The following is a 24,872-nucleotide window of genomic DNA, read 5'->3' as shown; positions in this document are numbered from 1 at the left end:
GATGACTTTGTGAGGTCATTCCAGCCGTACGTTTCTGTGATTCATGCAGTACTTAGACACCATAGTAATAGGTGCTATATAAAGCTTGTAGATAGGTGGAGTCAAATACCAGGGGTTGAACCTAAAACCAATAACCAGAACTCTTTGCCTTAGTCATGAAGGTTATTTACTTATATTTCTCCTACTGAAATTTCATACATCACGAAAAGGGGATGAGTAAATCCAGTTGAAAGCTACAGCCCTAACTTCTGAAAGTTTTCTTACCCTATTACTATTACTATGCAATAACTGTTAATTAGACAAAATGTCTCATTTTTTAAAGTCTTCTAAGCACCGAAGAAAAAGTTGCTGCTTTATTCATAGGCTCTGAATAAAACTGTCTTTGGCATTTATTTAGGGCAGATGAATGTTTTCTTACGGTATTCTTATTAGCATCTTCACGGACTTGACAACATATCAGCTTGTATTAATATTCCACCTGGAAGCAAGTGCTTTCTTTCTGCCCAATGCAATTTACTGGAACCTTTGAGCCACTCTTCCTCGCTGTAGCAGCAGTATATCATCATTACTGGTGTCTGGACCAAGAAGCAACATTTGTCAGTGCCTGAATTGCTATTTTATTTTAAATGACGCAAGAACCCATTTTGGTTTAGAAATGGTCTTAAATTGGGTAAAGCTTGTTTGTTTTCTTAAAGGAACCATGAGAGAACATGCAAAATATTAGTTTTCAGGAGGGAGTTTGGGAGGAGAATTCTACTTTACCTAGGGGTAATTTTCAACAACTCTTCCTGGACCATTGTGCAAGCATCAGGTATCCTGTAGGTTAAATGGGATTAAGATATGGGAAGAATTTTAAAGAGATGTGATTACCCTCCCTAAACATGAAACCCTGAACCTTTCTGGGGGTCTGGGAGGAAAACTGAAGCCAAATTTCATGTAGGCAGTAATACTTGAAAGAGTCAGAGTCAGGTCTGACATCAGAGTTAGTCCTAGATATAAATCCTCAGTGGAATCCAAATATTTGCTTTATCCAAATCTGCACCTAGCTGGAAGTGACAATGCTATACATTTTTTGCAATCAGAGAGGAGAAAAAGTACTTGGAGGAATGTTTCTCTGGGAGCCAACTTCCGTAATGGAATTAAAGTAGAAATGTTACAGAAAATAATGCAGATTGATAGCTGGGAGTGAAAAGAGTATCTTAAATGGGTGATTTCTGTTGGTACTAATAAGAGCTAAGCAGATAAATCCCATGGGTAAAAAGATCCATTCATATTCAAATGACCACAAGTAGCAAAACTAATCACCAAAACTTTTTCATAATGAATGGGATGCTGCAGTCCTTTCATATGGATTGGAATTCTTAATGCAAAAGGACTGCAGGATTGAGTCTAATTTTTGTTTAAAGTAAACTATAATCTCTCCATTCATCTCTGTGTTTTTTGCAAAGAAAATGTTGGATCAGAGCTGGACTCAAGAAACAAAAATGTGGCTGGATGGTTTGAGAGGAGTGAGGGTTGCTTGTTTTGTGGGGGTTGGAAGGTGTGTACATGTGGTTTCTACAAAGAGATGTCACTAAGGTCTCATGAGAGGCCATCACTTAACATTTCTCTATCTGAAGAGAAACATTGACATTATAGCCTGAAGACTGATGAGGTCACTTATCACAAATGGGGTCATTTCCTGTTGAAAACCCTGTGTTACTTTCTATAGAAACTCTCATATTAAATTCTGTATTAAATTTTTTTAAAAGCATAACTCTATCAATATTAATTTAAGAAGATTTATGAGTGTGTAATGGTGCTTACTCTGCTGAATTTTCCATGCATTTAACAAGGGGAAACATGCTCTTTAAATCAGTCTTGTAAATGGGGATATGTCGATGAACACATTCTCATGCACATGTTCTTAAAACCGTTCTTACTAATGTCTGAGATAAAGAAGATAAAATTTAAAAAACAGAAACATGAATAGATGCTAAGAGCAGGTACTAATGTGCCAATTTAAACCTTTTTGAATTTTCTAATGTCCTTCACACTTTCATAGCTTTTAAAGGTATGATTTTTCACATATATATTACTATTGGAGGCTATGTCTGCAAAACAAAATAATAATAACATAAACTTAAACCTGATTTTAAAAAATCTTTAAAGATGTGGTGGGGAATAGTTATGCCTTTTCTGGTTTTCAGGAAGGTCTAGGATTGAATCATAGAAGCAATTTCATCCAGTCTACCCCCTTTATAATTCTGTCACCCTTTCCCATTTCCTTCGCACCTTTGTTTTGCCAACCTCTCTTCCTGGAATAGTTTCCTACCTTGCTGAAGATATTTGAAGCACAAGATGATTTAAGTGGGAGAGCAGAAAATCAAATTTCGTAGCAGTGTAGAGTCTTCCAACACTGGCTTGACCTAATTGTCTTAGCCTAACGTGCCCTGCATTAGGGAGATTTCATATGACTGTAATTTTTCTTCCTCTTTTTCAGTCACTCCCCGCAAAACAGAAATATACATTATTGTTGGGGCAAAAGGAAAGAGGTCCTGAGCACCTGTAACTACCACTGGGCTAAATCCTGAGATCCGTACTCCTTATTCTGGGAAAACTCCCATTGTCTTTATTGGAAAGTTTCCTGAGTAAAAACTGAGTCAGCTCTGACTTAAGTCAATGGGAGTTTTCCCTAATAAGGAGTCAGTAAAAAGTAAGGATTTCAGAATTTATGTAGCCATATGAGAGTTGCAATTGCTTTGCACCCCTCAGATTTTGGCAAATTTATATCTGGTCAAATCATACAATTTTAACTTCAACTCCTATTGACATCCTAAATTCTTATTGCCTCTGTAGCATAGATAGATATAGTATCAGGCTCTCAGTACACTCTCGGTCCTTTCTCAGAGAAAACTTTTTGGCAGCAGCAAACCAAATTTCCCTTAAGGAAGACAAACATAATTATTAACAGAGCAAATTCTGTAGAGTAGAAAGGAATAGTGCATTGATGAAAGGCCTGATGAAGAACCAAAATGCCTTACTAATTGGTCATAAGAAATGTTGCACCAAGAAATGAATTGTGTCCATAGTGTATTATGTCTACATCCATCATTGCTGCTATTCTTCCAAGGACAGCAAGACCATTTTCCCCCAGTTCTCCACGGGGGTCCATACTTTACCATCCTTGACTTAGTATGAGTTGCCCCACCAGCATGAGGACTTTCAAAAGAGGAGTTTATCTGTTAGAACAAGAAATTGAAGAAACACCTGGCTTCCAGGATTGACAAAGAAGCATTAAGACCATGACCTCAGTCTGTATTAATCAGCAGATGCTTATTAATGTAAAGACATAAAACTCGGTCTGTTGCTGAATATTTTTCTGTTTAGTTTAGTTTCTTGTACATATATTCTCAGCACTTCCTCAAGTCATTTCCCAGTCCCAGTATTGAATGTGGCTTAAGATGTCAGTTCATGAAGATATGATCATAAAAGTAAAGAACTGACTTTTGAACTCTTTATTGGTGTTGATATGATTTAGGCGTGCAGGGAATATGCATACAGATAACTGACAGTCTCTGCAGTCATTCCGAGGCACCATGGTACATTCCTAATGTGATATGAAACATGATTGATAGAGTGCATTTCCAATATTTTATTTTACCTTTCCAGTTTAGTCAAAGAAGCTAGTCACGGTTGGCAGGCACCTGAGACTAGGATAGAGGAGCATATACAGCAAAGAGCACTGTGTGTCAGCCCACTACTTAATTGGATGTTTCTTCCATAGAGAAGTATTCATAGCAGTCTTGTGAAAGGACACTTGCCCACAATGGACTTCCTTCAGGGAAGAAGAGAAATGGCTAACTTTCCAGGGTCACTATAGGGAATTAACTCAGTCATCTTCCCATAACAGATTTTTTCATGCCCAACTGGCTGTGAGTCTGTCCTTTGCTCCAACCTAGCAACCAGACTTTTGCATGTTAAGTGTTCTGACCAGAGGTGTTAACCAAATCCAAGTTGTTTTCTGCTTTACCTCTGAATTTAAGGAAATGCAGCTAATTTTTTTAATAAATCTTTTTTACTGTTACTTCTACGCTATATCAAACATGATTTTTTGTCAAATTAAGTCCTGTTAATGTCTATCACAGTAGCTCCCCCTCTCCCAGACAGTAGTTGGTGAAAACCACTTCTACCTGATTTTATCCTGCAGAGGGCAGCTAGTACATTACTCAGTTAGCATTTCCAAGCTACACATGCCCAGGAAGGATTATGGAGCATGTGTGATTTAACAGTCACTGCTTCCCTTATGGTGGCATCTGCTGTTAAGTGGGTGGGGCATCTTGCCAGCTGTTAGTCACACATTTTTCAATGTCCTGTTTTTATATTGCCATACCAGAGTCTAGCATTTGATTTGAAATAAACAAATACATATGAAGTCATTTTAACTGATTCCTTCTTTATCTTATACCACAGATGGGTATGTGGCATTTAGAAACAAACACACCCCAAGGCATGAGGTTGGTTACTGATTCCTGGACTTAGGTTTCTTTAAAACAAGCAAGCAATAGCACTACAGTTTACAATAGTGTTAATTCAGTGAGATGAGCTCTTATCCCAGCTTGCTATCATATTTTTTTAATGAAGGTCTTTTGCTTTGTATGTGCATTTCAGCCCTAAACAAAAGCGTCAGAGATTGATCTTGAACCATTTGACTCCATTTATTTGATCAAATTGTCTTAACATAAATAAAACAGTAAATCAAAAATAACAGTGTGTCTGTGGCTGGAGAAGAAGAAGAAGAAACAATGAGTAAAACTCTGATTGCTCCCCTGTGTTGGAGATTGGGCTCAACCATGAGGTTCTGGGAGTTCAAATGCACAGTTTGGTTTAAGCCCATCTTATTATTTATATTGTACTTTATGACCCTCACCCTAACCTTAAAATACACCACGTTGGACCGTCTTGTTTGCAAAACTCCCGTTGACTTCAATGGGTGCAGGCCCAAGCCTTGGGTAAGTAGGCACAAGCCTTTATGGAGGTTTGGTTGCTATGTCCTTCCCTTTCCTGTTTTCCCTCCCATGTTTCCTGTCTCCCCACATCCTATGACCCTCTTAGTTTGTTTCCGCTGTGTCCTTTTGACATCTCTTGCCTCAAATCTGTCCCTTTTCTCTCTTTCCATATGTATTCCACTCCTTCCCCACATACCTCCCCCTCCCACCCACCCATCCACCTTCTCCCCTACCAACTAGAAGAGGGTCCAGAACGTCACCCGAGGCTACGTGCCTGTGCAATTGACATCTTGTACCACATATATTGCCATCAGTGTTACACTCTGACCATAACATTTTTCAAAATTTTCAGCCTACATCACCAAGTTGCCCAGTGTCTCACATTGCAAATTGGATATTTGTGGCGAGATCTTTTTCTTAAGATTTAAACACTTCGATCCTTCCAGAATTCCAGGCAATGAATGAATAGCTTTTCTCCACCTCATTAAAGAAGATAAAGCTCTCTTTCTATATATATACATTTATTTATATTAAATAAATTCATAAAACCAAAAAAAAATCTAGGATGTTTTTTAATGATTTCATTGACTTTTCAGATTGTTTTTTTAAGCTGTGTTTTAAACTTTAAAGGCAACACTGATAATGAGCGGTTCCAAATGGTAAAACAGAAAATCCCCTTCAAATATAACCGGCCCGTAGAAGAGTGGCTGCAGGAAAAAGGTAACAGTCGTTAAAAGTTTCATTTTAAACCCATTTGATTCTAAACCCTCATTTTTAAAGCCTGCAAATAAATGTTTCTTAAATGATAATCGCCTGCTGCATAAATGACTGTTTTAATTTTCATTATAATTTGTGTCAGCATCCACCTGCCATATGTTGATAAATCATGCTATAATACATTGCTATTAAAATGAAGTTAAAGGGACGGAATTCTAAGCTTGCTATCAAAAGTAACGATAAACAAACAAGCAAAAATTCAGGAACCACTTAAAACAAAACAAAATGCAACAACATGTATTATGGCAATTTAACCACTGCATGATCTTCCTGTTTTAATTTGTTTTTAAACTACGTCTATATTTTTATTATCAAAGTTTTCTTAAAAGTTTTTTCAAACCCAGTTGTTAAACCGCGTCGTGTAAGATTTTTCTTTCATTAGTGTGGCTAGCAGTTACAGCTGCATGTCTCCTAATTGTTTTCACATAATTAACAATTTTAAAAAATGTTGTAGGGAAAACATTTTTTTAACATTTTCATTTAAACTAAAATAAAGGAGACAGAGACAGATTGTTCTGTCTTTTTATGTTAAACTTGAAGGGTTTTAAAGTGCAGTTTTAACATTTTTCTTATTTGATTTTAGTGATTTATGGGACAAATTCTTCTCTAACTTACACCCAAAGCAGCCCTATAGATTTCCATGTATGGGCATACGGCCCCAGTTCATCAAAGCACATAAGCACATGCTTGACTCCCCTTGACTTCAGAGATTTAAGCATGTGCTTAAGGGATTTGCTGAAATGGGGTCTATAAGTGCCTAGAATCTGGTTCTATACCAGTAATTTGTGGAGGGGTGGAAATTATTTCATGCACTTAAGACCTATTTCAAAGCCTGTTAAAGCCAATGGAATTAGTCACATTGACTTCATTGGGCTTTGGATCAGGCCCTTGATGATATATTGGAGATTAAGACACAATCATATCTCCTCCTTGCAGCCTAAAAGTGATGCTAAAAATAACTTATGACAGTTGCAATGCCCTGAAGTTTAGGAAAAGCAGAACAAAATCTTCTCTGGTTTCCTTTAAAGAAATTCCTGCTGATAAAAGGGGGTGATGGTTGGACTCAAATCTAGCATTTTCTGTGTTGATTCAGACTACAGATCTTACCAAAATACTCCAAAGAAGAAAAGCAATATACTGTAAGATGGATAAATACCCTTTACATTGTATTTGCACTTCCTTATCTCAGGGGTTTAGCAAATTGCTCTCACCAGCCTGAATTGTGTTGGGGACTAGAGGAGCTTTGCTAACTGCAATTAAAATATTGTCATGCGAAGGGTCTAATCCTGCAAAGTGCTGTGCACATTCAGCTCCCATTAACTTCACTGAGAGCTGACAGCATTCCCCACCACACAGGATTGGAGCCCTACCTGTGCAAAGTGTGACTATAGTAAAAATATTTGTAGAGCAATATTAACCCATTAAGAGCAGTGGGAGGAGGTCAATTAAGGTGGCTAGGTCTCTTAGCCAGTGGGGGTTTACAGAACATTTCATTTGAGCCAACTAACAAAGAGAGAATGAGATAGTAGTGTTGAGAAAATGCTCATTGAGTCTCAACGGGTCGCCCTGTTAATTTGCGTGAGCCAATTAAAAAAATTAAAGTTTGACATTAAAAAGTGGATAATTTTGTTTCAGTAATTTCAAATTGATAAAGTCCCTTTAACACTAAAGACAACGATTGCCTCACTTTTGTTAAAACAGATGCATGTCTGACTCCATGATGCAGTTCATGTGCTTGAGAAACCTGTCCTTGCTTTGTTTACTTAATCTTTTGGTTTTTCTTTGAGTCCTTTATTTTATGCCCTTGCTTCTCCAAGTCTGAGCTTTTAAGCATGCCAAGGCATTTTCATTTGTAAACCATCCCAAAGTTTTGACCTGGGGTTTGCTATTCTGTGGATGATGATGCTTTGTTAAAAGACAATCACAAAAGGGCAATGGGTCTAAGCTAGTTGGTCTCGGAGAACCCAGGCAAACTCCGAGCATGGGGCATGTTTGGGCTAGAAGGATATAGAATGTTTTTGTTAACATAAAAGAAAATTGAGTCTTGGCAATTGGTGTGATATAAAGACATTGTGCACTGTGACAGTGTGACAATGATAGAATATAGTTTTGTTCCACCATACCAAGATGGATGTATCCTTTTAAATAACATGGTTACCACTTAGTGGAAAGATTTAATAAGTAACCATTCACCCATCCACTCGTCCATTCACTTACCCACTCAGTCATCCACCCGGTCATCTATCCATCTCCTAATGTATCAAGAAAGCCGTTTGTCAGAAGCCCTTGTAAAGATGAGTGAAATAGCTATCAAAATACAGCATGATAAATTGATGGATGGATAGATGGATCAAAGAAACAGCATATAGAATAGCTCTCTGCCAGGTGTGAATTCTTGGCATGAATAAGGTAAGATTAAACAATCTTCAATTAGCATGAATTTCAAAAAATTGCCATAGATATGGTGCAGATTTGATTGCACTGTCACTTTATTCAGAATGATCATATAGTTCATTCTTGGAGAAACAATATAATAGAGAACCTTTCTGAATGTTCATCTACTAGAAGAGTTAAAGCTACTGTCCAGTGTCACCAATACAGGGAGAAAAGTATTCATGTTTACATTGTTTTTTAATTTTGAGTTTTATAAACTGAATTTTAAAAATCTAATAAAAAGCACCCTATCTTGCAAATTTTATTCACATGAGTAGACCTAGTAACACCTGAATACAGCTGACTTCATTGGGATTATTCATGTGAGTAAGGAATGGAGAATTGGGCTTAATCTTCTCAATGCATATATTGATAACAAGACCAGAGTTGGTCAACAGAATGGATTTGAGCCTGATAGAGTTCAAGGGTTTGGCCAGGTAAGGAAGAGAAGTAGCCATAAGCACTACGACAAAAGGATTGATCCTGCAAATCCTTGCTCACAAAAATAATTCTTACTCATATGAGTAATCTCATTGAGTTGAATGGTCCTACTTGCATGAGCATTTCCTGCTCATGTGAATTAGGCTTTTTAACAATGCCCCCAAACTCTGACTTAGCGTTGTGGAACAGATACTGTCGTCTAAGATTTCACTGACACTGAAAGGGGGAAATTCTTCATCTGAATTTTTTTGGTGAGCATAGAAATCAAAATAAGAGAGTGAACAAATAATTCAGAGACATAAAACTTTGAGTTGTGCAAAGTTTTACGCAACAATTTGAAAATCTTAACATATATCTGCCACCCCTATTAATAAGAAAAGCCTAATAAGTAGAGAGCTAGGTGGAAAATAAGGATCCAAGTCTGCAACCCTTACTCACATTGAGTTGCACTTATTCAGGTGAGTCACGCTTTTGGAGTCAAAAGGACAATTTGTGAGAGTTAGTTCTACTCAGTGTGAATAAGGATTGCAGAATCAAGCCATAGATAAACTAGAAGAAGGGATGTCTGATGTGGCTCTGGAATTCTGCATATTTCTTCTTTTGGACGTTTTTCTTTCATTTCATCCACTTGCTTCCTTTATGCTCATTCAAGTACAGACACCTTACACCAGAATTGTGAGTTAGGAATGACTCTTCATAGATAAACCCAACAAGTGATTGTCCTTTTAGCAAGCATAGCTTTAGTACTAGTGCTGTGTTCAGTAGTAGCTGCATGCATTGTGTTCAGCTCTTGGACTAGAAGAACTCATTATTCAAAAGGAAAACACAATAAAGTTCATACTTTACTGGCATGGGGCCACGCCCATGTGGTAGGTGTTCCTAGAATATTAGAGGGCAGAGAGAACTGAGAAGTGGTGAAGAAGGTAGAATATGTGTCAACATTAGAGTGGTGACTCGTTGTCTCTGACAAGAAAATGGAGCTATCCTAGACAGTTGTAAGGATGTTATGGGCATGGGTTAAAGTAAAAGGAGAGCATCAGGGAGTCTAGCTACCCTCCTCTACTAAAAGCATAGAGAGAACACTCCACTTCTCTTCATCTTCCTGGCTCGGGGAGCTCAGCTACCTCTCATCACTTGTGGGGACAGCAAGGATTCACCGCACATGGGAATCTGAAATGGGAACAGCAGGAAGAGCTGGGGATTGGCTGAGGAAATTGCTGGGTCTTCCACCACTGAGGGGAGAAAGCAACACCTGATAAGAGAAGTGATGTTCCCTATCTACCTCTACTACATCCAGATCTGCCTCCTCACCAGCCCCCTTACCTTCCCTCCAGGTTGATAGAGGAAAAAGGAGACCCTGGTTCCCTGCTGCACATAGAAATGGAAACAACTGGTGCCTAATCAACTCTTCCTCCATTACAGGAGGACAATATCTCAAGTGTAGCAAAATGGCCCTGTCATCTCTTTTATCCCTCCAGGCACTCCCCCTGAGGGGAAAGGCAACAGGAAGAATGTGGTGCTTAATTTGTAATGAAACAGGTGCTGGGGCTCAAGCAATTTTTGTACTTTCATAACTGATGCGGCAAACCCTGAGGAGTCGGGGCTATGAACTGCCAAACCTAGAGGTGCTGGAGCTCAGCCCTGTCACAAATTAAGCACTGGTGACACCAGATAGAAGTGAGTGAGGAGGGAGGAAAGGGCAGCATGGGAGGAAACATAATGGGAAATTGAGAGATATGGGAGAGAGGAGATGCAGAGCAGAGTGATAGATGGAACAAAGTAATCATAGGAAAACTGAAACACTAATGGAATGAGTGGAGTGACATAAAATAAGGAAGAAAAGAAAACTCAAGGGACACAGTAAGTCACAAGAATATAAACTGTTGTACAGTATCTTTGATGCCAAAAATGTGCATTATTGTTTGCACTAGATCTCAGGGGAGTGTTTGAAAACAAAGAGGGGGCTTGAGAGGGCTGTATTTTGATAGATGCTCACAGGAACCCAGTATGCTTTGAGATAGGAGAAGGGATAAGCTACTTTGGTTTTATATGGTGGGGGGCCTGTGGTTTTGGTGCATGTTTGTTGATATTTTAATGGAACATAACTTGCTTCTGGTAAGTTAAAATCTCCTGAAATGCAGGAAAATGCATCAGATATTTCAACATTTTCTAGGGAAAAGATGCAGCGCTCCCTCCATTTTTATTTTTTGATTTTACATCGGTACAGATCCTCCATCCTGGTCAAGTCTAAATGTTGATATTTATAGCTATGGGGGTGGGGAGCACTAGGGATGTGCACCCCGCCCCCACAACTCCATACATTACACATACACATACACTTTTGCTTGGCTGGCTAGCGCCCTCCTTGGGGACAGGAACTCCTTTCAGATACATTTCTTCTCTTGTCCCCATTCTCTTCCCCATGGTCCATCCCGTCACCATAAGATGATGCAACACCGCATCACCACTTGACTTCAAGACCCGTCACGACGACCACCAAAATTGGTGAGCTCCCCCTCCTGTTTTGATCTACTTTAACCACTGGCTTTGAGGGAATGAACAGTGGGTTATAGGCTATGCGCTACTACATTCTGCACTTATCAGGTTGGACTAGAGAAAGAAAGTGGTGAGTGAGAGAGGGGAGAGGGAAGGGATGGGGACGTGTGCACATATTGTAAGAAAGGGGTGGTGGAGGGAAAACATAATTGAATAGTCCAGTAATAATTGCTTTGACTCTGCTTTGATTACCTCCTGAGCTCTGGCCAGTCTGGTTCCCTGTTAATTCAGCAGATTCCATTGGCATGCCCCAAAACCTCACACAGAGAGTGAGATAACAAACATTTCATTTGCACTGGACAGAACAATCATGGCTTCAATTTAATCAACACAGGGCAGCATGGAAAATGGGCCATATGTATGAATCAATTTTGTCTGGATGTCACTTGAGTGGTCTGTGGGATTAGGAGAACTGGCAGCTGTTTCTCAGGTCCATTCTGAATAGGTACATTCCTTCTGCAAACATGATATGAAATCCATACCTGACACACCTTGTGTGACCTTGGGCAAGTCACTTAACCTATCTAGGCCTCAACTATAAAACTATAGTCCCATCTATAAAAATGGGATTAACACTGAGCTACCTCACAGGGGCGTTGTGCGAATTAATCACTTTAATTACTATATTGTTAACTATTCAAAGAACTTTGCTCTTTCATAGCACCAGAAATGTCCATGTTTAGTGTTTCCAACTTTTAGATTCCTGATCCCTTCTGATAACTATATTCCAGACCCAGCCTCTTACATTCAGCTATTCTAAATTCCCCATGCAGTCCAAAGATGAGCTTCTCTTAGAGCATCTCTGTATTTTACCCTTTCCTGTCTGTTCACAGATGCTCTTTCCCACTGACCATTCAGAGATCAAAGAGATATATGCAGGGCCGGCTTTACGCCGATTCTGCTGATTCCCCAGAATCAGGCCCTGCGCTCAAGAGGGCCCCGTGCCTAAGGGGGCCCCACTCCGGGGGTCTTTGGAGGCATTTCGGCGGTGGGGGGGTCCGCTCCGGGGGTCTTTGGCGGCAGGGGGCCTTCGGTGCCACGGAAGCCCCGGAGCAGACTCCCCGCCGCCAAAATGCTGCCGAAGCCCCGGACCGCTGCCAAGTATTCCAGTCGGGCCCCATGGATCATAAAGCCGGCCCTGTATATATGTGTATATACATTGGGCTAAGCCTAGAGAGATTTTATCATCTGGGTTGGTTTTCAGTCTCCAAAAGCTACTAGAGGAGACTAACAGATTGAAACATTGCTTGTAATGAAAGGTGGGCCAACGTCTCCAAGTTTGGATCCAGATCTATGGTTGGGTCCAAACTTCCCCAGAGTTTAGTTGCACGTGTGGAGTTGAGAGTGAGAGGTTCTAGAGCCAGTGTTCAGGCCCATCTCTACTATTAATGAGTCTGAAACAGAAATTTGCAGCACTGCATTTCCACCCAACAACCTCCACCACTGCCACTGGGGAACCTGCTCTTATCTTCAGTCCACTCTGGCCAGGACTCAGTGTATGGTTAAGAATGGGGGGGAAATGTCTGGCAATAATTTATTCACCCCCCTTCACTAGGACGACAGTTAACGATCTTCAACACCCAGGCGCAAATAGCCATTGGAGGGAAAGACAGAGGGCGTCCCTTCCAAGGCCAGCTCTCCGGTCTCTATTACAATGGCTTGAAAGTGCTGAACATGGCAGCAGAGAACAACCCCAATATTAAAATCAACGGAAGTGTCCGGCTGGTTGGAGAAGTCCCGTCCATCCTCGGAACAACACCCACAACCTCCATGCCACCAGAAATGTCTACCACTGTCATGGAAACCACCACAACCATGGCCACCACAACTACCCGAAAAAACCGCTCGCCACCCAGCATCCAGGTGAGCCATTTGATCTCCTCCATTTGGTTGGATTTTTATTTATACTTCATTGTTTAGTTAACCTGTTAGTTAAGCCCCTGGGACCAAATTCTGCACGGAGTTACAGGCCATATAACTCTGTTGACTTTCATGAGGTTGTACAGGGTAAAAACCAACACAGAATTGAGTTCCTTTCTGCTCTGGTGAACTAGCAGAAACTTCTGAATTATTACTGGTTATGCATGTAATAGTGGGTCCAAACTCTACTCTCAGACTGGTGCAACTCTATTTATATCAGCGATGCTCTACCAGTGTAGATGAAAATATGATTTGGGGCATGTTATCTCCAAGTTGATGTGGGGGGTGGAAATTACACTTAAAGGTGGGTAGATTATTGTTTGTTTATTATTGCCATAGGTATTGCTGCAGTCGTGAAGTTCTTAATGTGGAAAAAAAGCAAATGAGAATAGCATTCAGAGCGAGCCATTCATGCTAATCTTACAGCCTTCTAGTGGATAATGTGAAAGGGGCACTATCAGATCAGTTTCCTCCAAAATTTACGTGTTGTAAAAACAAGCTTTGCCAAACTCTGTAACCAGCAGAATCCTAAATTTGAGTTAAAAAAAATCCATTGGAAACAGTTTTTTGTTCAGATTTAACTGTCCTGATGTAGTGTTTGTAACCCAAAATATTGCAGCAGTTTTGTTCTTGTGTCAGAGCCTGAATGTGGAGTGGATTAGAAACTGATCAACAGTCTCGTTTGCTCATGGTCTACACTGAGTAAAGGGGAAAAATTTAATCAACCAACACTGATGTTGAAAAGTGAATTAGATTTTTATTAATTCTTTCAGTAACCTATGATGATGTTAATAACACAGGTAAGGGGATTTGACTTTATAATATATATGGGGCCAGACCCACAGCAGATGAAAATCAACATATTTCCATTCACTTCAGCTGTGCAACACCAATTTACACTAGCTAAGAATCTGGCCCATGGTTTTAACTAGAGTGTTCCATTAGCAAAAGGGGCGAGGGAGGTGTGTTATTGTCCAAATAGATAATATCCTACATTGATTACATCTGCTTCTTTGAGACAACTTTCCTTGGGCATTAATGTTGTTGGGTTTTGGGAAATGCTGGTTTAATTAAATCCAGGGCTGTCAGAAATGGTGATATAAGATCCCCTGCTTGCTCTAACTGATTCAGAAGGTTTAATCAATGACGGGTTATTCTTTTGTCTATATTTTCATTCTCTTAATTTTTCATCTAATCTTGGTCATGTATGATGAGAAAACATGAAAATCCCCTATTTAGCTATGCTGGAGGTATTATCTTTGTAGAGGCATTTACTCCTATTCAATTGAAAGTGATTAAACCCAAGCTAAGGCTTAACACTGTACTGGCCCCTTTGGCATTCTAGAAATCCAGGCAGGAGCAGGTTGGTGGATTAATTGAGTTATTAGCCTCAAACACTGGTGCATGCAATATAAAGTCTCAACTACATGAGGGGAAATTATCCCAAGTCTAGTTGATGTTTCTTGTAAATTGTGAAGGAATTAGGACTCTCTCTTCTCTGTGTCTAGCTCTAATTTTAAAGGAAGGCATTGTATGATTTCATGTCCAGGAGAGTAACGTCTATGAGCCAAATTCTGTGCTCAGTTACTGTGCTCCAGTGGAGATCTGTCATAATTTATGGACCTCAGTGGAATTATACAGATTTACATCAGCATAACTGAGAGCAGAATTGGACTTTATATGAGCTGAGCAAAGCTGGAAATGATCCTACCCCACTTGAAGGAGAAATATCTCAGAAAGCTGCGTGCCTAATCTACACCGCAGTTCACTAGGCCAGTCGAGACCACTGTGTGCTGAAAAGGCATCAAGGAGATTTAATAAAGTGTAGAAGTGCCTCTAAAAAGATGGTTAGAGCAGTGATTTCCTGGATATACACGTACCACAACAAATGGCCTCATCTCTGCTGATATTAAAGCAATAACTCTTGACACTTCACTCAACCCACTGAAAGGAAGATAAAAGTCAATATGTACTTCCATTACATTCAGGAGCAGGCCAGTTTATTGCTATCATGGCACAAGATGGCTCTCCTTTTCCCCACTTTGGGCAGAGTTGTTTGGTTCTGTCAGCTTAAGTTGTATTGTTTGTGTGGTGAAGTTGGGGAGAAATTGTCCTCTTCTACTTGGGCTGCTTCTCCAGCTGTAGTTTTCAACAGCTCCAGCTGTGGTTTTCAGCCTTGTGGTAATTATGATTCACAATAGTCATCATTAGTGCTGTGAAATTTGGCAGCACCACTAGCAACCATAGAGATTAAGAGATGGAAAAAATCTAATAAAGCAAATTCATTTTTCAACTAGGGTAAGATAGAGCCACCTGAGAGAACACATTAGCACTCAGTTACTACATTGACGAGCCCATCATAAAAAACTACATAGCTACAAAGTTGCTACACTTGCTATTAGGTATGGGGCTTCTGTCCTGATTGTAGTATTCATTTTCTTATTTAAGTAATTGAAAAACTTTCATTTCACAATCAGAGGGGTAGCCGTGTTAGTCTGGATCTGTAAAAGCAGCAAAAAGTCCTGTGGCACCTTATAGACTAACAGACGTATGGGAGCATGAGCTTTCGTGGGTGAATACCCACTTCGTTGGATGCATCATGCTCCAATACATCTGTTAGTCTATAAGGTGTCACAGGACTCTTTGCTGCTTTTACATTTCACAATGTATATGAAGCTGCTGCAGAATTTCCAGTCTAACATATCAGAGCACTGCTAAATCCAGGGAACTTGTGGCAGTATTTAAGTCCAACTTGCCATGCAGTATATAGGGGCTTGACAGTTGCTAAGATATCCTCTACTCCTAATGCCACACCTAGATGCTCTCTTTGCTCAATTACTTAGAGTACCACGACAAGCATTTTCATGTGCGGTTCATCTAAAGGGCCTAGGAAATCTGGAAAGATCTTTAAATCTACAGAGAGAGAGAGAGAGAGACCCACAGTCACACTTCTCAATCTGTAAAGAGCCAGGCATGGGATACAATGTGGGATCACTAGCCAGCATGAGGGACATGGGAAAATCATGTTACTGGAAGCATCATGTGTGAAAGATTTCTTTAGCATCAGTGATGTCTATAACTTCACCTTTATGATTAAGCATTTCTGATGTCAATAATTTACGTCAGTGGACATGAGATGAGTGTGGGATAGAGGACGGTGTGGGTCTGTAGTGAGGAACAGTTGAGATGTATGCCCAGAATCCATTGGCGAGTCTATACTTAATGCTACTAAGAAATGGCAATGACCCTTGTCTGTTACAATGGAGCCTTGAAGGAAGATGCATTTCGTCTCCCAGAATTGTGCTTTCCTGCTAATTGAAAACCAAAGCTGGGGAAAGGAGTTTTGTTTCTTTCTTTGTTTCAAAGCAGTTAATACAGTATTTTTGCATCCAGATAACTAAGCTGTGTCTGGCAACCCTGAGTACAAATGCTGTTTTGACCTTTTCACACACAGGTTTTGCACTGCATTCAATCACAGGTCTGTTCAGAAGTGACGTGTGTTGTATTAAATTACACTTGCAGACTGCAGGGCCCTGACACACCAGGCCCTCCTATATTAATAATATCCTCTCTGGGAGCGCACCGCTTCCCCATGCTACCACAAAGGGCAGAGAGGCAAGCAGCTGTCTCTTGCTTACGGTGAGTTGCTTGGAGTGCAGGCTATTTTTATGAGTGTGTCATGACATTGTCTCATGTCAGGAGGCACATTATTTCTAGCAGGTATGTTCTTAATTAGATGTCTTGTTTCTATTGTTGAAGTCTTTGAACCCCACCGACCTCCCTACCTAATTTAGTAAAGGGCTGGAGTTTAAGTGAAAGAACTCTGTGGTTTGTAGATTTGAGAGATTTCTATTCTGTCTGAAAATGTGCTTAGCTAGAGGTGGCCTTCATTTTCCTGGCTTTTGCTGCCAATCTGGCTACTATAAACTGATATTTACCAGCTTGGGGCTTATTGAGTGAGTTGCCACTTCAAACAGCATTGGAGAAGACCTTCACTATGCGACCTTGGTCTGTGTGTTCCATCCAGGACAGGTCTAGAATCAGTACTGAGACCAGCCCTCAAGTCCTTACTCAAGCAAAAGTCCTTTTGAAGTCAAGTACTGGGTAAGGATCTCAGGACTGGACCCCATAGAACACTTACCCAGGCACAATAACACAGTGTGTTTAGTGACCATTTAGATCTAAGTATAAGGAGAAAAATGGTATCACCTGGATTGGTCTGTCTCAACCCTGCCTCAGGTGTAGTTCCATGGATACAGAGAGTAAGAAAAAACTATGTATGTGAGTAAAGATTACATCATTCGTAATAGGGAGGAAGTATTGCCTCATGATTAAGGCATAGTACAAGGAATCAAGAAGTCTGTGCTCTGCTGCAGACATACCGTGTGACTGGCAAGTCTCTGTGTCTCGGTTTCCCTATTTGTAAAATGAGGATAATGAGCCTCTCCTGCCTTGCAGGAGTAGCTGGGAGGGTAAATTATTTAATTGTTTGTGCGAGCTTTCAGGAATGGTGCTGAGTGCCAGAGAATGACAACAAATAACATAAAATACTGGAAGGTGCTTGTAGAAAGTTCTATATAAACAATGCAAAGCAGGGGGAGGAAGACTGTCCATTATTCATGTCAAGAGTCCATCTGCACTGGCTCAGCAAAGGGCCTCTCGGCTCACAGTGTTTTACTCTAACCACTAGTCTACACAGCCTCTTAGGAAAATATTCTTTAGGTTCAGTGCTCCTTTAATCTTGATTAACGTCCTTCCATAATGTGTGGCTCTGGGGCTGAATCTTGCCTCATACCGCTCGCAAAGGAGAAAAGCACAGAAGATTTGTCAGTCTAATTAGACTTTAACTGTCAGCCAAGAAAAATACATTTGTCTCCTTCTTGCTTTAGCACAAGTACTACTTTCTTTTGCCCTCTTAGATAATAATTTTTGGGGAAGAAAATTGGTCTCTAATTTCCTCTTTGCTTGTTATGAGTCTCCAGTGATATTTTCATTCTGAGACTCCACAGTTTTAATGAATAAAGAGCTTGGTGGGTCTGCACTTTAAAGACTGACTTCACTGGCCTATTTGTACTGCACAAAATTAGGCAGCTTGTTTTTTCCCCTGCTTTCCTTCTCTTTCCTCAACTTTTTTTTTCAATGCAAAGAGACTAAAGCTGCCAAAACTTGTCCTTTTTCAGTAATGGAACCTTCCCTTTCTCTCTTATGCCCTCCTGGAGTAAGGGGATAGAGTTATTGCATGGCTGCAAAGCAGCCCACCAAACCTTGTTTACTCACTCTAGCTCAGAGGTGAGCAAACTACGGCCCTGAGCTCCAGCCCCTGGAGACTTGCCCCCAACCCCTCCCCTGCTGTTCCCCCTCCCCCGCAGCCTCAGCTCGCTGTGCTGCCGGTGCAGTGCTCTGGACAGCGGGGCTGTGAGCTCCTGGGGCAGCGCAGCTGCAGAGCCCAGTCTGACCCAGTGCTCCGTGCTGTGCGGTGTGTGGCTGGCTCCAGCTGGGCAGCACGGCTGTAGCACCGCCAGCCACCGGTGCTCCACACAGCATGGTAAGGGAGCAGGGGGGTTGGATAGAGGGCAGGGGAGTTCAGGGTGGTGGGCAGGGGGCGGGGGTGTGGATAGGGGTCGAGTTGGTCAGAGGGCGGGGAATGGGTTGAATGGGGACAGTGGTACTGGGGGGCAGTCAGGAAGGAGAGGGAGAATTGGATGGGGGGCAGTCAGGGGCAGGGGTTCTAGGGACTATCGGGGACAGGGACGGGGGTGGATGGGGCAGGGGTCCCGGGGGGGCTGTCAGGGAACAGGGGGGGTTGGATGAGGCAGGAGTCTGGGGGGGCCACCAGGGGGCGAGAAGCAGGGAGGGTCAGATAGGGGGCGGGGCTGAGCCATGCCTGGCTGTTTGGGGAGGCACAGGCTCCCCTAACCGGCTCCCCATACAATTTCCGAAACCCAATGTGGCCCTCAGGCCAAAAAGTTTGCCCCGCCCCGCTCTAGCTGATAACTGCTCCAAGTAGGCCCGATGCTGAGGGTTTGGGGCAGAGAAGGAAGGCAGCAGTTGGGAGCAGATGACCCAGGAAGTTTCCATGCAAACCACTTTTCTGTATGGATTGACAAGCGTTTAATATAATAATACCAAATGATAGCCAAATACCTCGTACACGAATAGCTTCATCCACCACTGACTGGCACCAACTGTGGGATGGAATGTGGCAGCTGCTAACAGTGAACAGCAATGCTACACAATAGTGCTTAGGACAGAAAATGAATAAAAACACTTCCCAGTTTAGATTGAGTAGTGAATTGAGAGAGGTAGAATATAATTTTCCATGTTATGTCCAGAACATTCAGATTAACATTCCTAAAGCGCCATCAGATTTTTTTTTTAAGAAGTCAGGATCTAATTCTGACATCTGATCTAAAAGATGGTACTTTCAGGAGTGCAGTACTTATTATGGCATGGTGACGTATGGGGTGAATACTCAAACAAATTTCTGCTTGTTGAACCATTACTATTTTCTGGGTTAAACTTGGAGGTCCACCATCCAAGTACTGACCAGACCTGATCCTAGAGAAACTGAATCCAGGCTCTGTTTGTACGAGGAGCAATAGCACTAACACTGAAATGGGTTGCATATGGTAACCAGCTCTATCTATCTGTCTTCTTACCTACCTTCCTATCTAAAGTTTGTTACTGAGCACCTACTGGAATGATCAATGTCTGCTATGAGTGGAGTCCACGGAGTATCGTGATTCCAGTGGAATAACTGAGTGAATGGTCAGAGCATAGCATGGATCCCACACGTTGCTATGGAATGTTTCTCAGTAAATAGCTCACACTTAATCTTTGGATAGCATGCATCCAGGTGGCAGCAGTGAAAGGTGCAAGTGCTGACTCCCTTCACTCACTTAGCATCTGTGAGCTTTGTTGGAATCTATGTTTTCTTGAGAACTTTGTCGATCAAATATCCAGCTACAGGGGCCAGACACAAATGTCTCCAACTCTCATAAAGTGGCAGATCTGAGCAATCATTGGGACTGGCAATAGCGCTTGAGCTTTACTTTGGCCACTAAATTCTGTTCTCAGTGACACCCCTGGAATGTGTAATTGAGGACACAATTTGGCGCGGTGTATGAAGACATGAACTATCTACAGTTTTCATTTTTTTTAAATGTTTTTTCACTGGGAATTTTTCAGTTTTGGGCCACAATTTTTAAAAAAAAATCAACATTTTCAGTGGAAACCTCTTCCCGCCACTTCCTCCATTTTCTGACCAGTTCTAATAAACAGATACTTTGGGTAGTTGCAATAGATCTGCTGTCAAAAGATAAATCTGTAGATACCGTAGATATGCAGGGTCAAATTACCCAAGAAACATCCTAAATTACAGTCAGTGTGCACGCTTATGTGGGCACTAATTCCTATATTTGTGCACTGAAAGGCATCTGGTATTTGCACTTGCAGACAGGAGTGCTTGTAAACCATGTGGGTGCAACTTGGGAGACGACTTTCAAAAATTGGCTTGCATGTAAATAGATATTAAAGCTAGATATTGTAAAAAGGCACAGATTTCATTACTGGCCATGCTAAATAAATAGAAATAAAGCTTTGTTTTTCCGAGACAGTTGTACAATGACAGGATACAACAAAAGACAATGCGGAGTAAATGTCTGCTTAGAAATAAATAAAGTAGAATTGATGATTACAGCTCAGATATAGTCAGAGGATTGTCTCACATTTTTCTTAAAGCACGTATGCTCTCTTTGGTATTTATACATCACAGGGAAACGGCTGGGAGCTGCAGACGTATAGGGCAGTTATTTCCATTTTGTTTTGTTACAAGACTGTCCGAGAGGTGGGACTGTGTCTCTTACTATTCCTGGCTCACGTTGGGATGATAGCATGGAAATTAGAAACACATCCAAGCTGTTATGACAGCCCCACTTTCTGAAACCATTTAATTAATGCCTTGGGGTTTCTTTAGAGAAATGGTGCGGTTAGTTAACACAAGCATAAAGGTTCCCCTCAGTTTCTTTTTCATCTGTGAGATGAGATGTCACTGAGTTGTGAGCCACAGCTGCCACAGTAAGCTCTTGTTGCCGCTAGTGATCGGTGAAAGTGGCTTGATGAGATCTGACTGACGCACAGACCTGTTTACAACCAGCCCTTTCTCTTGCCATTAGCATATTCTACAAGTAGGTGGGATGCTGTACATAGGGGATCATGAATGATTTGTATCCCCTTCCTCACAAAATATGTATTTATTTTGACACCATTTCCATGGAAAAGTAGAGCCCAAAGGGTGAGGCCACAGATTCCAACCATCCGCATATTGTGCAGGATGTGAATGTTTCCCTTCAGTGTTCAGATCACTTTTTTTGGAGCAAGTGAAATGCATCTTCTCCCAGTCTGGTCTGGCAGGTGTTCACCTTTAAAGTAATTGGCAAGGGGCGATCTTCCATCTGTGTCAGTGCTGCCTGCAGTGCCCAACACTGGTTCTAAAGGGTGCTGCATGGCAAGTGTTGCTGTCTTTCAGATGTGAATAGAATTGCCTGAAGAAGTTGCTTTGGAGAGGGACAGAGTGCTTTGTGGGCAAAGCAAGGGCCACCTCCAGACATGCTGGCAGCATAGGTGAAATCATGAAGTGGAGGGTAGAATAAGGCAAAGATGGGAGCACTCGTATTATTTTGTAGAGTGCAGAGAACAAGAGGGGGTGGGATGCAGTAAAGGATGAGACCCCAAAGGGCCTTGTATCTGCAAATGGGGGGCTGAATTTCATGTGGGAAGAGAGGAAGAGTGAGTAGAAAGCCTGAGAGGTGAGGGATGACATGGCCGGGCATGGTAGGAGGAAGGTGCTTTTAGCAGCTGTGTTTTGGAGAGATTGCAGGTGGGGGAGCTTCCTTATCTGCACTCTTTTGCAACCCTTCTACTCCAAGTCTTATGACCAAACCCCCGCTTTGGAAGAGATGTAGCTGAGGGACCAGAACACTCAGATCTGGGCAGAAGCTCCTGCCGCCATGCTCCATTTTCACTGACAAGAAGAGAAACACTTTTATCCAAACTGGCCCAGACTCATCAGAATACAAGACCTGTTTTCAGTGGGGAGGGCTGAGGCCCCACAGCTCCTTCTGCTTCAGCTATGACTGAGTCAGGCTAGCCTGTGCTGACAGACACCTCCCCTAGGGTCATCCAAGCCCCTGTAGGATCTCCAGACAGCTCAGTTCCAGTACAACCAGCAAACCTTATTACAGAGGGGATGACATCCGTGAGGCTTCTGGCAACCAGTCCTAGCAGGGAGGAAAAAACCCTGGTGCTATCTGTCTCTCCCTTCCCACATATGTGAGACCTCCTACCCCTAAGGCAGATTGAGAACATATATAAATAAATACAAACTGGGTAAGATTTAACTTGTCATAATATTTATCCCCTTTTCTGAAAGGTGACCTCCTAGGAGAGCAGAAGGACAGGAGTGATTTTAATCTGCAGTAACAATGGGGAACCAGTCCTGATCGACTCCTGCAGTATAGATATATAAAATGACAGATTATTCTGTTGCTGTCTCCCCCCTCCCACCCAAACATGTGCATACACACACCATAATGCACAGGGAAATTCTGATTGGTCTTTATCTCCCAGCTGCTGCCCTAATGATTAATGCTGCTATCTCTGGGCGACTGTCGAATGAGGGGAGACAGGGAGGGAAGAAGGAGCAGGAAATATATATTTCTGAGACTCTTTATTGTTATCAGCATTATTATTATTATTCCTTTAATATATATTTTCCTCCTGTTGGAAGCGCTTAATCTATTGGATGAGCAGGGGATGTTGACAGGTGAGAGTGGATTTGATGGCAAGAAGATTGATGGGACAGTCAAGGGCAAAGATGGAAAGCAGCAATGTTGCAGGAGGCGAGCTGCCATGGCTCAGGTTTTTGGAGGTTTAGCGAGAGAAGCTTTGTGGTCTACTGGACTGAATATGGGTTTCTGAGCCAAGAACTGCTGAATTTTAATCCCAGCTCATTCTCTGTAGGACCATGGGCAAGTCACTGCCCCGCTTTGTATCTCGGTATCCCTGTCTGTAAAACAGGGATTGTGTCGCTGACTTGACTCACAGCAAGGTTGTAGGTGTTATTTTGTACTGTGCTTTGAAAATACCACTACATTTTCAGCTGAACACTGCATTCTCCTTCACTTCTTGCCCTATTCTTGTAAATTCACTGTGAGCCCTCCAACTACTGCTGTCTGTAGTGTCTGGCTTTGATCCTACAAGCCGTGTGTGTCTTGGGAAATGTGAATGGAGGCTATATGTGGATACAAGTCAGAGAAGCATTAGCATCTCCTCTGCTTTGAGTGGGAGTGAGTCTCAACCCCTTTGGGTTTCTACTTTCAAGAGATCAGGCTTAAAGATGTGTGGGGATATGGCCAGAGAATGGGTATGTGTGAGACGACTTAAATTTACATGTGATTCTCACCATGTTTATGAGGTGCTTAGCCACCTGCCTTCCCCTTAGACTTCACAGATGACTTGTAACCCTTCTGCCAGGTGGTTTCGGCAGCAACAAGGGTCAGGTTCAATATCTAGGGGTTTCTCTTAACAATACAAAAGAGAACCAGCTCAAGCGCCTACCCAGAAATCTGGAAGAACTAAACACCACCCTGGGCACCTCTAAGGGGATTTCTATACTACAATGTAAGCCCAGAGTTAGTGGGACTTGTGTTAGGGTACCCTGATTGAGCACCTACATTGTGTTTTAACTCAGGGTAAGGTTTTTCTAACCTGTGCTCAAACCTAGGGTTCTGGTGTCCACACTGCAGTGTGCAGACCCGAGTCAAAGTAACCATATCCTAGAGTCCCTAGCCTCCCTCCCTCCCGCCCTAAAATGTGGCTGCCCTCTCCCTATCCTTTGGTGACATATAGGAAACCTGAGTGAAGGGAATTCAGAGAGTAAGTGAACTATAGTGGCTTCTGGGCAGCTCAGATGATGTGACCTGCCCAATCCACATAAATCCTTAAAGGTGCCCACTTTTAACAGAAATAAAAAAAAAATGTCTGCTGTGAAAGGCAGCTGCTAAGAAATGTCCTGTGCCTTTTAACGGCATCTCAGAATGATGCTAGCCCCCAAAACTGATGTAACTGCTTGTTGTGCCCTCTAAGATGAAAGGAAGTGTCTTTAGCTCCAGTTGCATGCATGTTGTGAGAGGCCAATGGGGCGGGGGGAGGAGAAGAATCTGAATAGGGATAAATAAAAGGGATCACACAGCCAGAAGCTGACTTGATTGCCTGGACTCAGGAGACATTGTAGTAACAGGAATGAGTGACTAGTAATTCCTGTTGCTTGCAAGGGAGTGGCCAAGTCTTTATCCTGAAATAAGCATTGTTATTACGCATTAACTATGCAATTAAGTGTATGATGGTTCATGTACGGGATCCAGTAGCATGACCAGTGTCTTTGGATCAGGTTTTCATTGCCCTTTCACTCAGTTGGTGGGGCTCAGCAGGCCTTGCTGGTAGGGATTTATTTCCTGAAGCCTGTTCTTGCAATGATGGATTCCAGGCATCAAAGGCTGCCAGGAGGATTAGAAAGGTAATTCAGAGCTTTTGTCAGGGAGCAAGGGGGGGAGGCAGGTGAAAGGAGGGCAATATCATCTCCTTCCATAAGCAACTCACAAATGAAATAGACTAGAGGATGTAAATAACAGTTTACAACATCCAGGATCATTTTAAAGGCAGAGGGAAGTAATGGCACAGACCAGCTGTCTCTTTGCC

At 41.9% G+C, this 24,872-nt stretch overlaps 1 protein-coding gene across 50 annotated transcripts in view; it reads left to right on the top strand.

Moving 5' to 3' along the window:
* The window catches only part of NRXN3 (neurexin 3), a 1,517,918-nt gene that overhangs the window by 1,350,983 nt on the left and 142,063 nt on the right, over window positions 1-24,872 (top strand). For 26 of the 50 annotated variants that reach the window (XM_045016752.1, XM_045016764.1, XM_045016761.1 and 23 more), the window contains 3 exons: window positions 5,619-5,708; window positions 11,085-11,144; window positions 12,751-13,058. In XM_045016752.1, coding sequence (XP_044872687.1) covers window positions 5,619-5,708; window positions 11,085-11,144; window positions 12,751-13,058 — 458 coding nt within the window. Of the gene's footprint in view, window positions 1-5,618; window positions 5,709-11,084; window positions 11,145-12,750; window positions 13,059-13,454; window positions 13,569-24,872 lie in introns of those variants that run through there. The other 24 variants (XM_045016765.1, XM_045016780.1, XM_045016767.1 and 21 more) reach the window with 4 other exon arrangements.

This window comes from Mauremys mutica, chromosome 4 (genome assembly GCF_020497125.1).
Source record: "Mauremys mutica isolate MM-2020 ecotype Southern chromosome 4, ASM2049712v1, whole genome shotgun sequence".
Taxonomy (NCBI): Eukaryota; Metazoa; Chordata; order Testudines; family Geoemydidae; genus Mauremys; species Mauremys mutica.
Note: the sequence above shows the minus strand (reverse complement) of the source record. Positions and strands in the feature narration are given on the sequence as shown.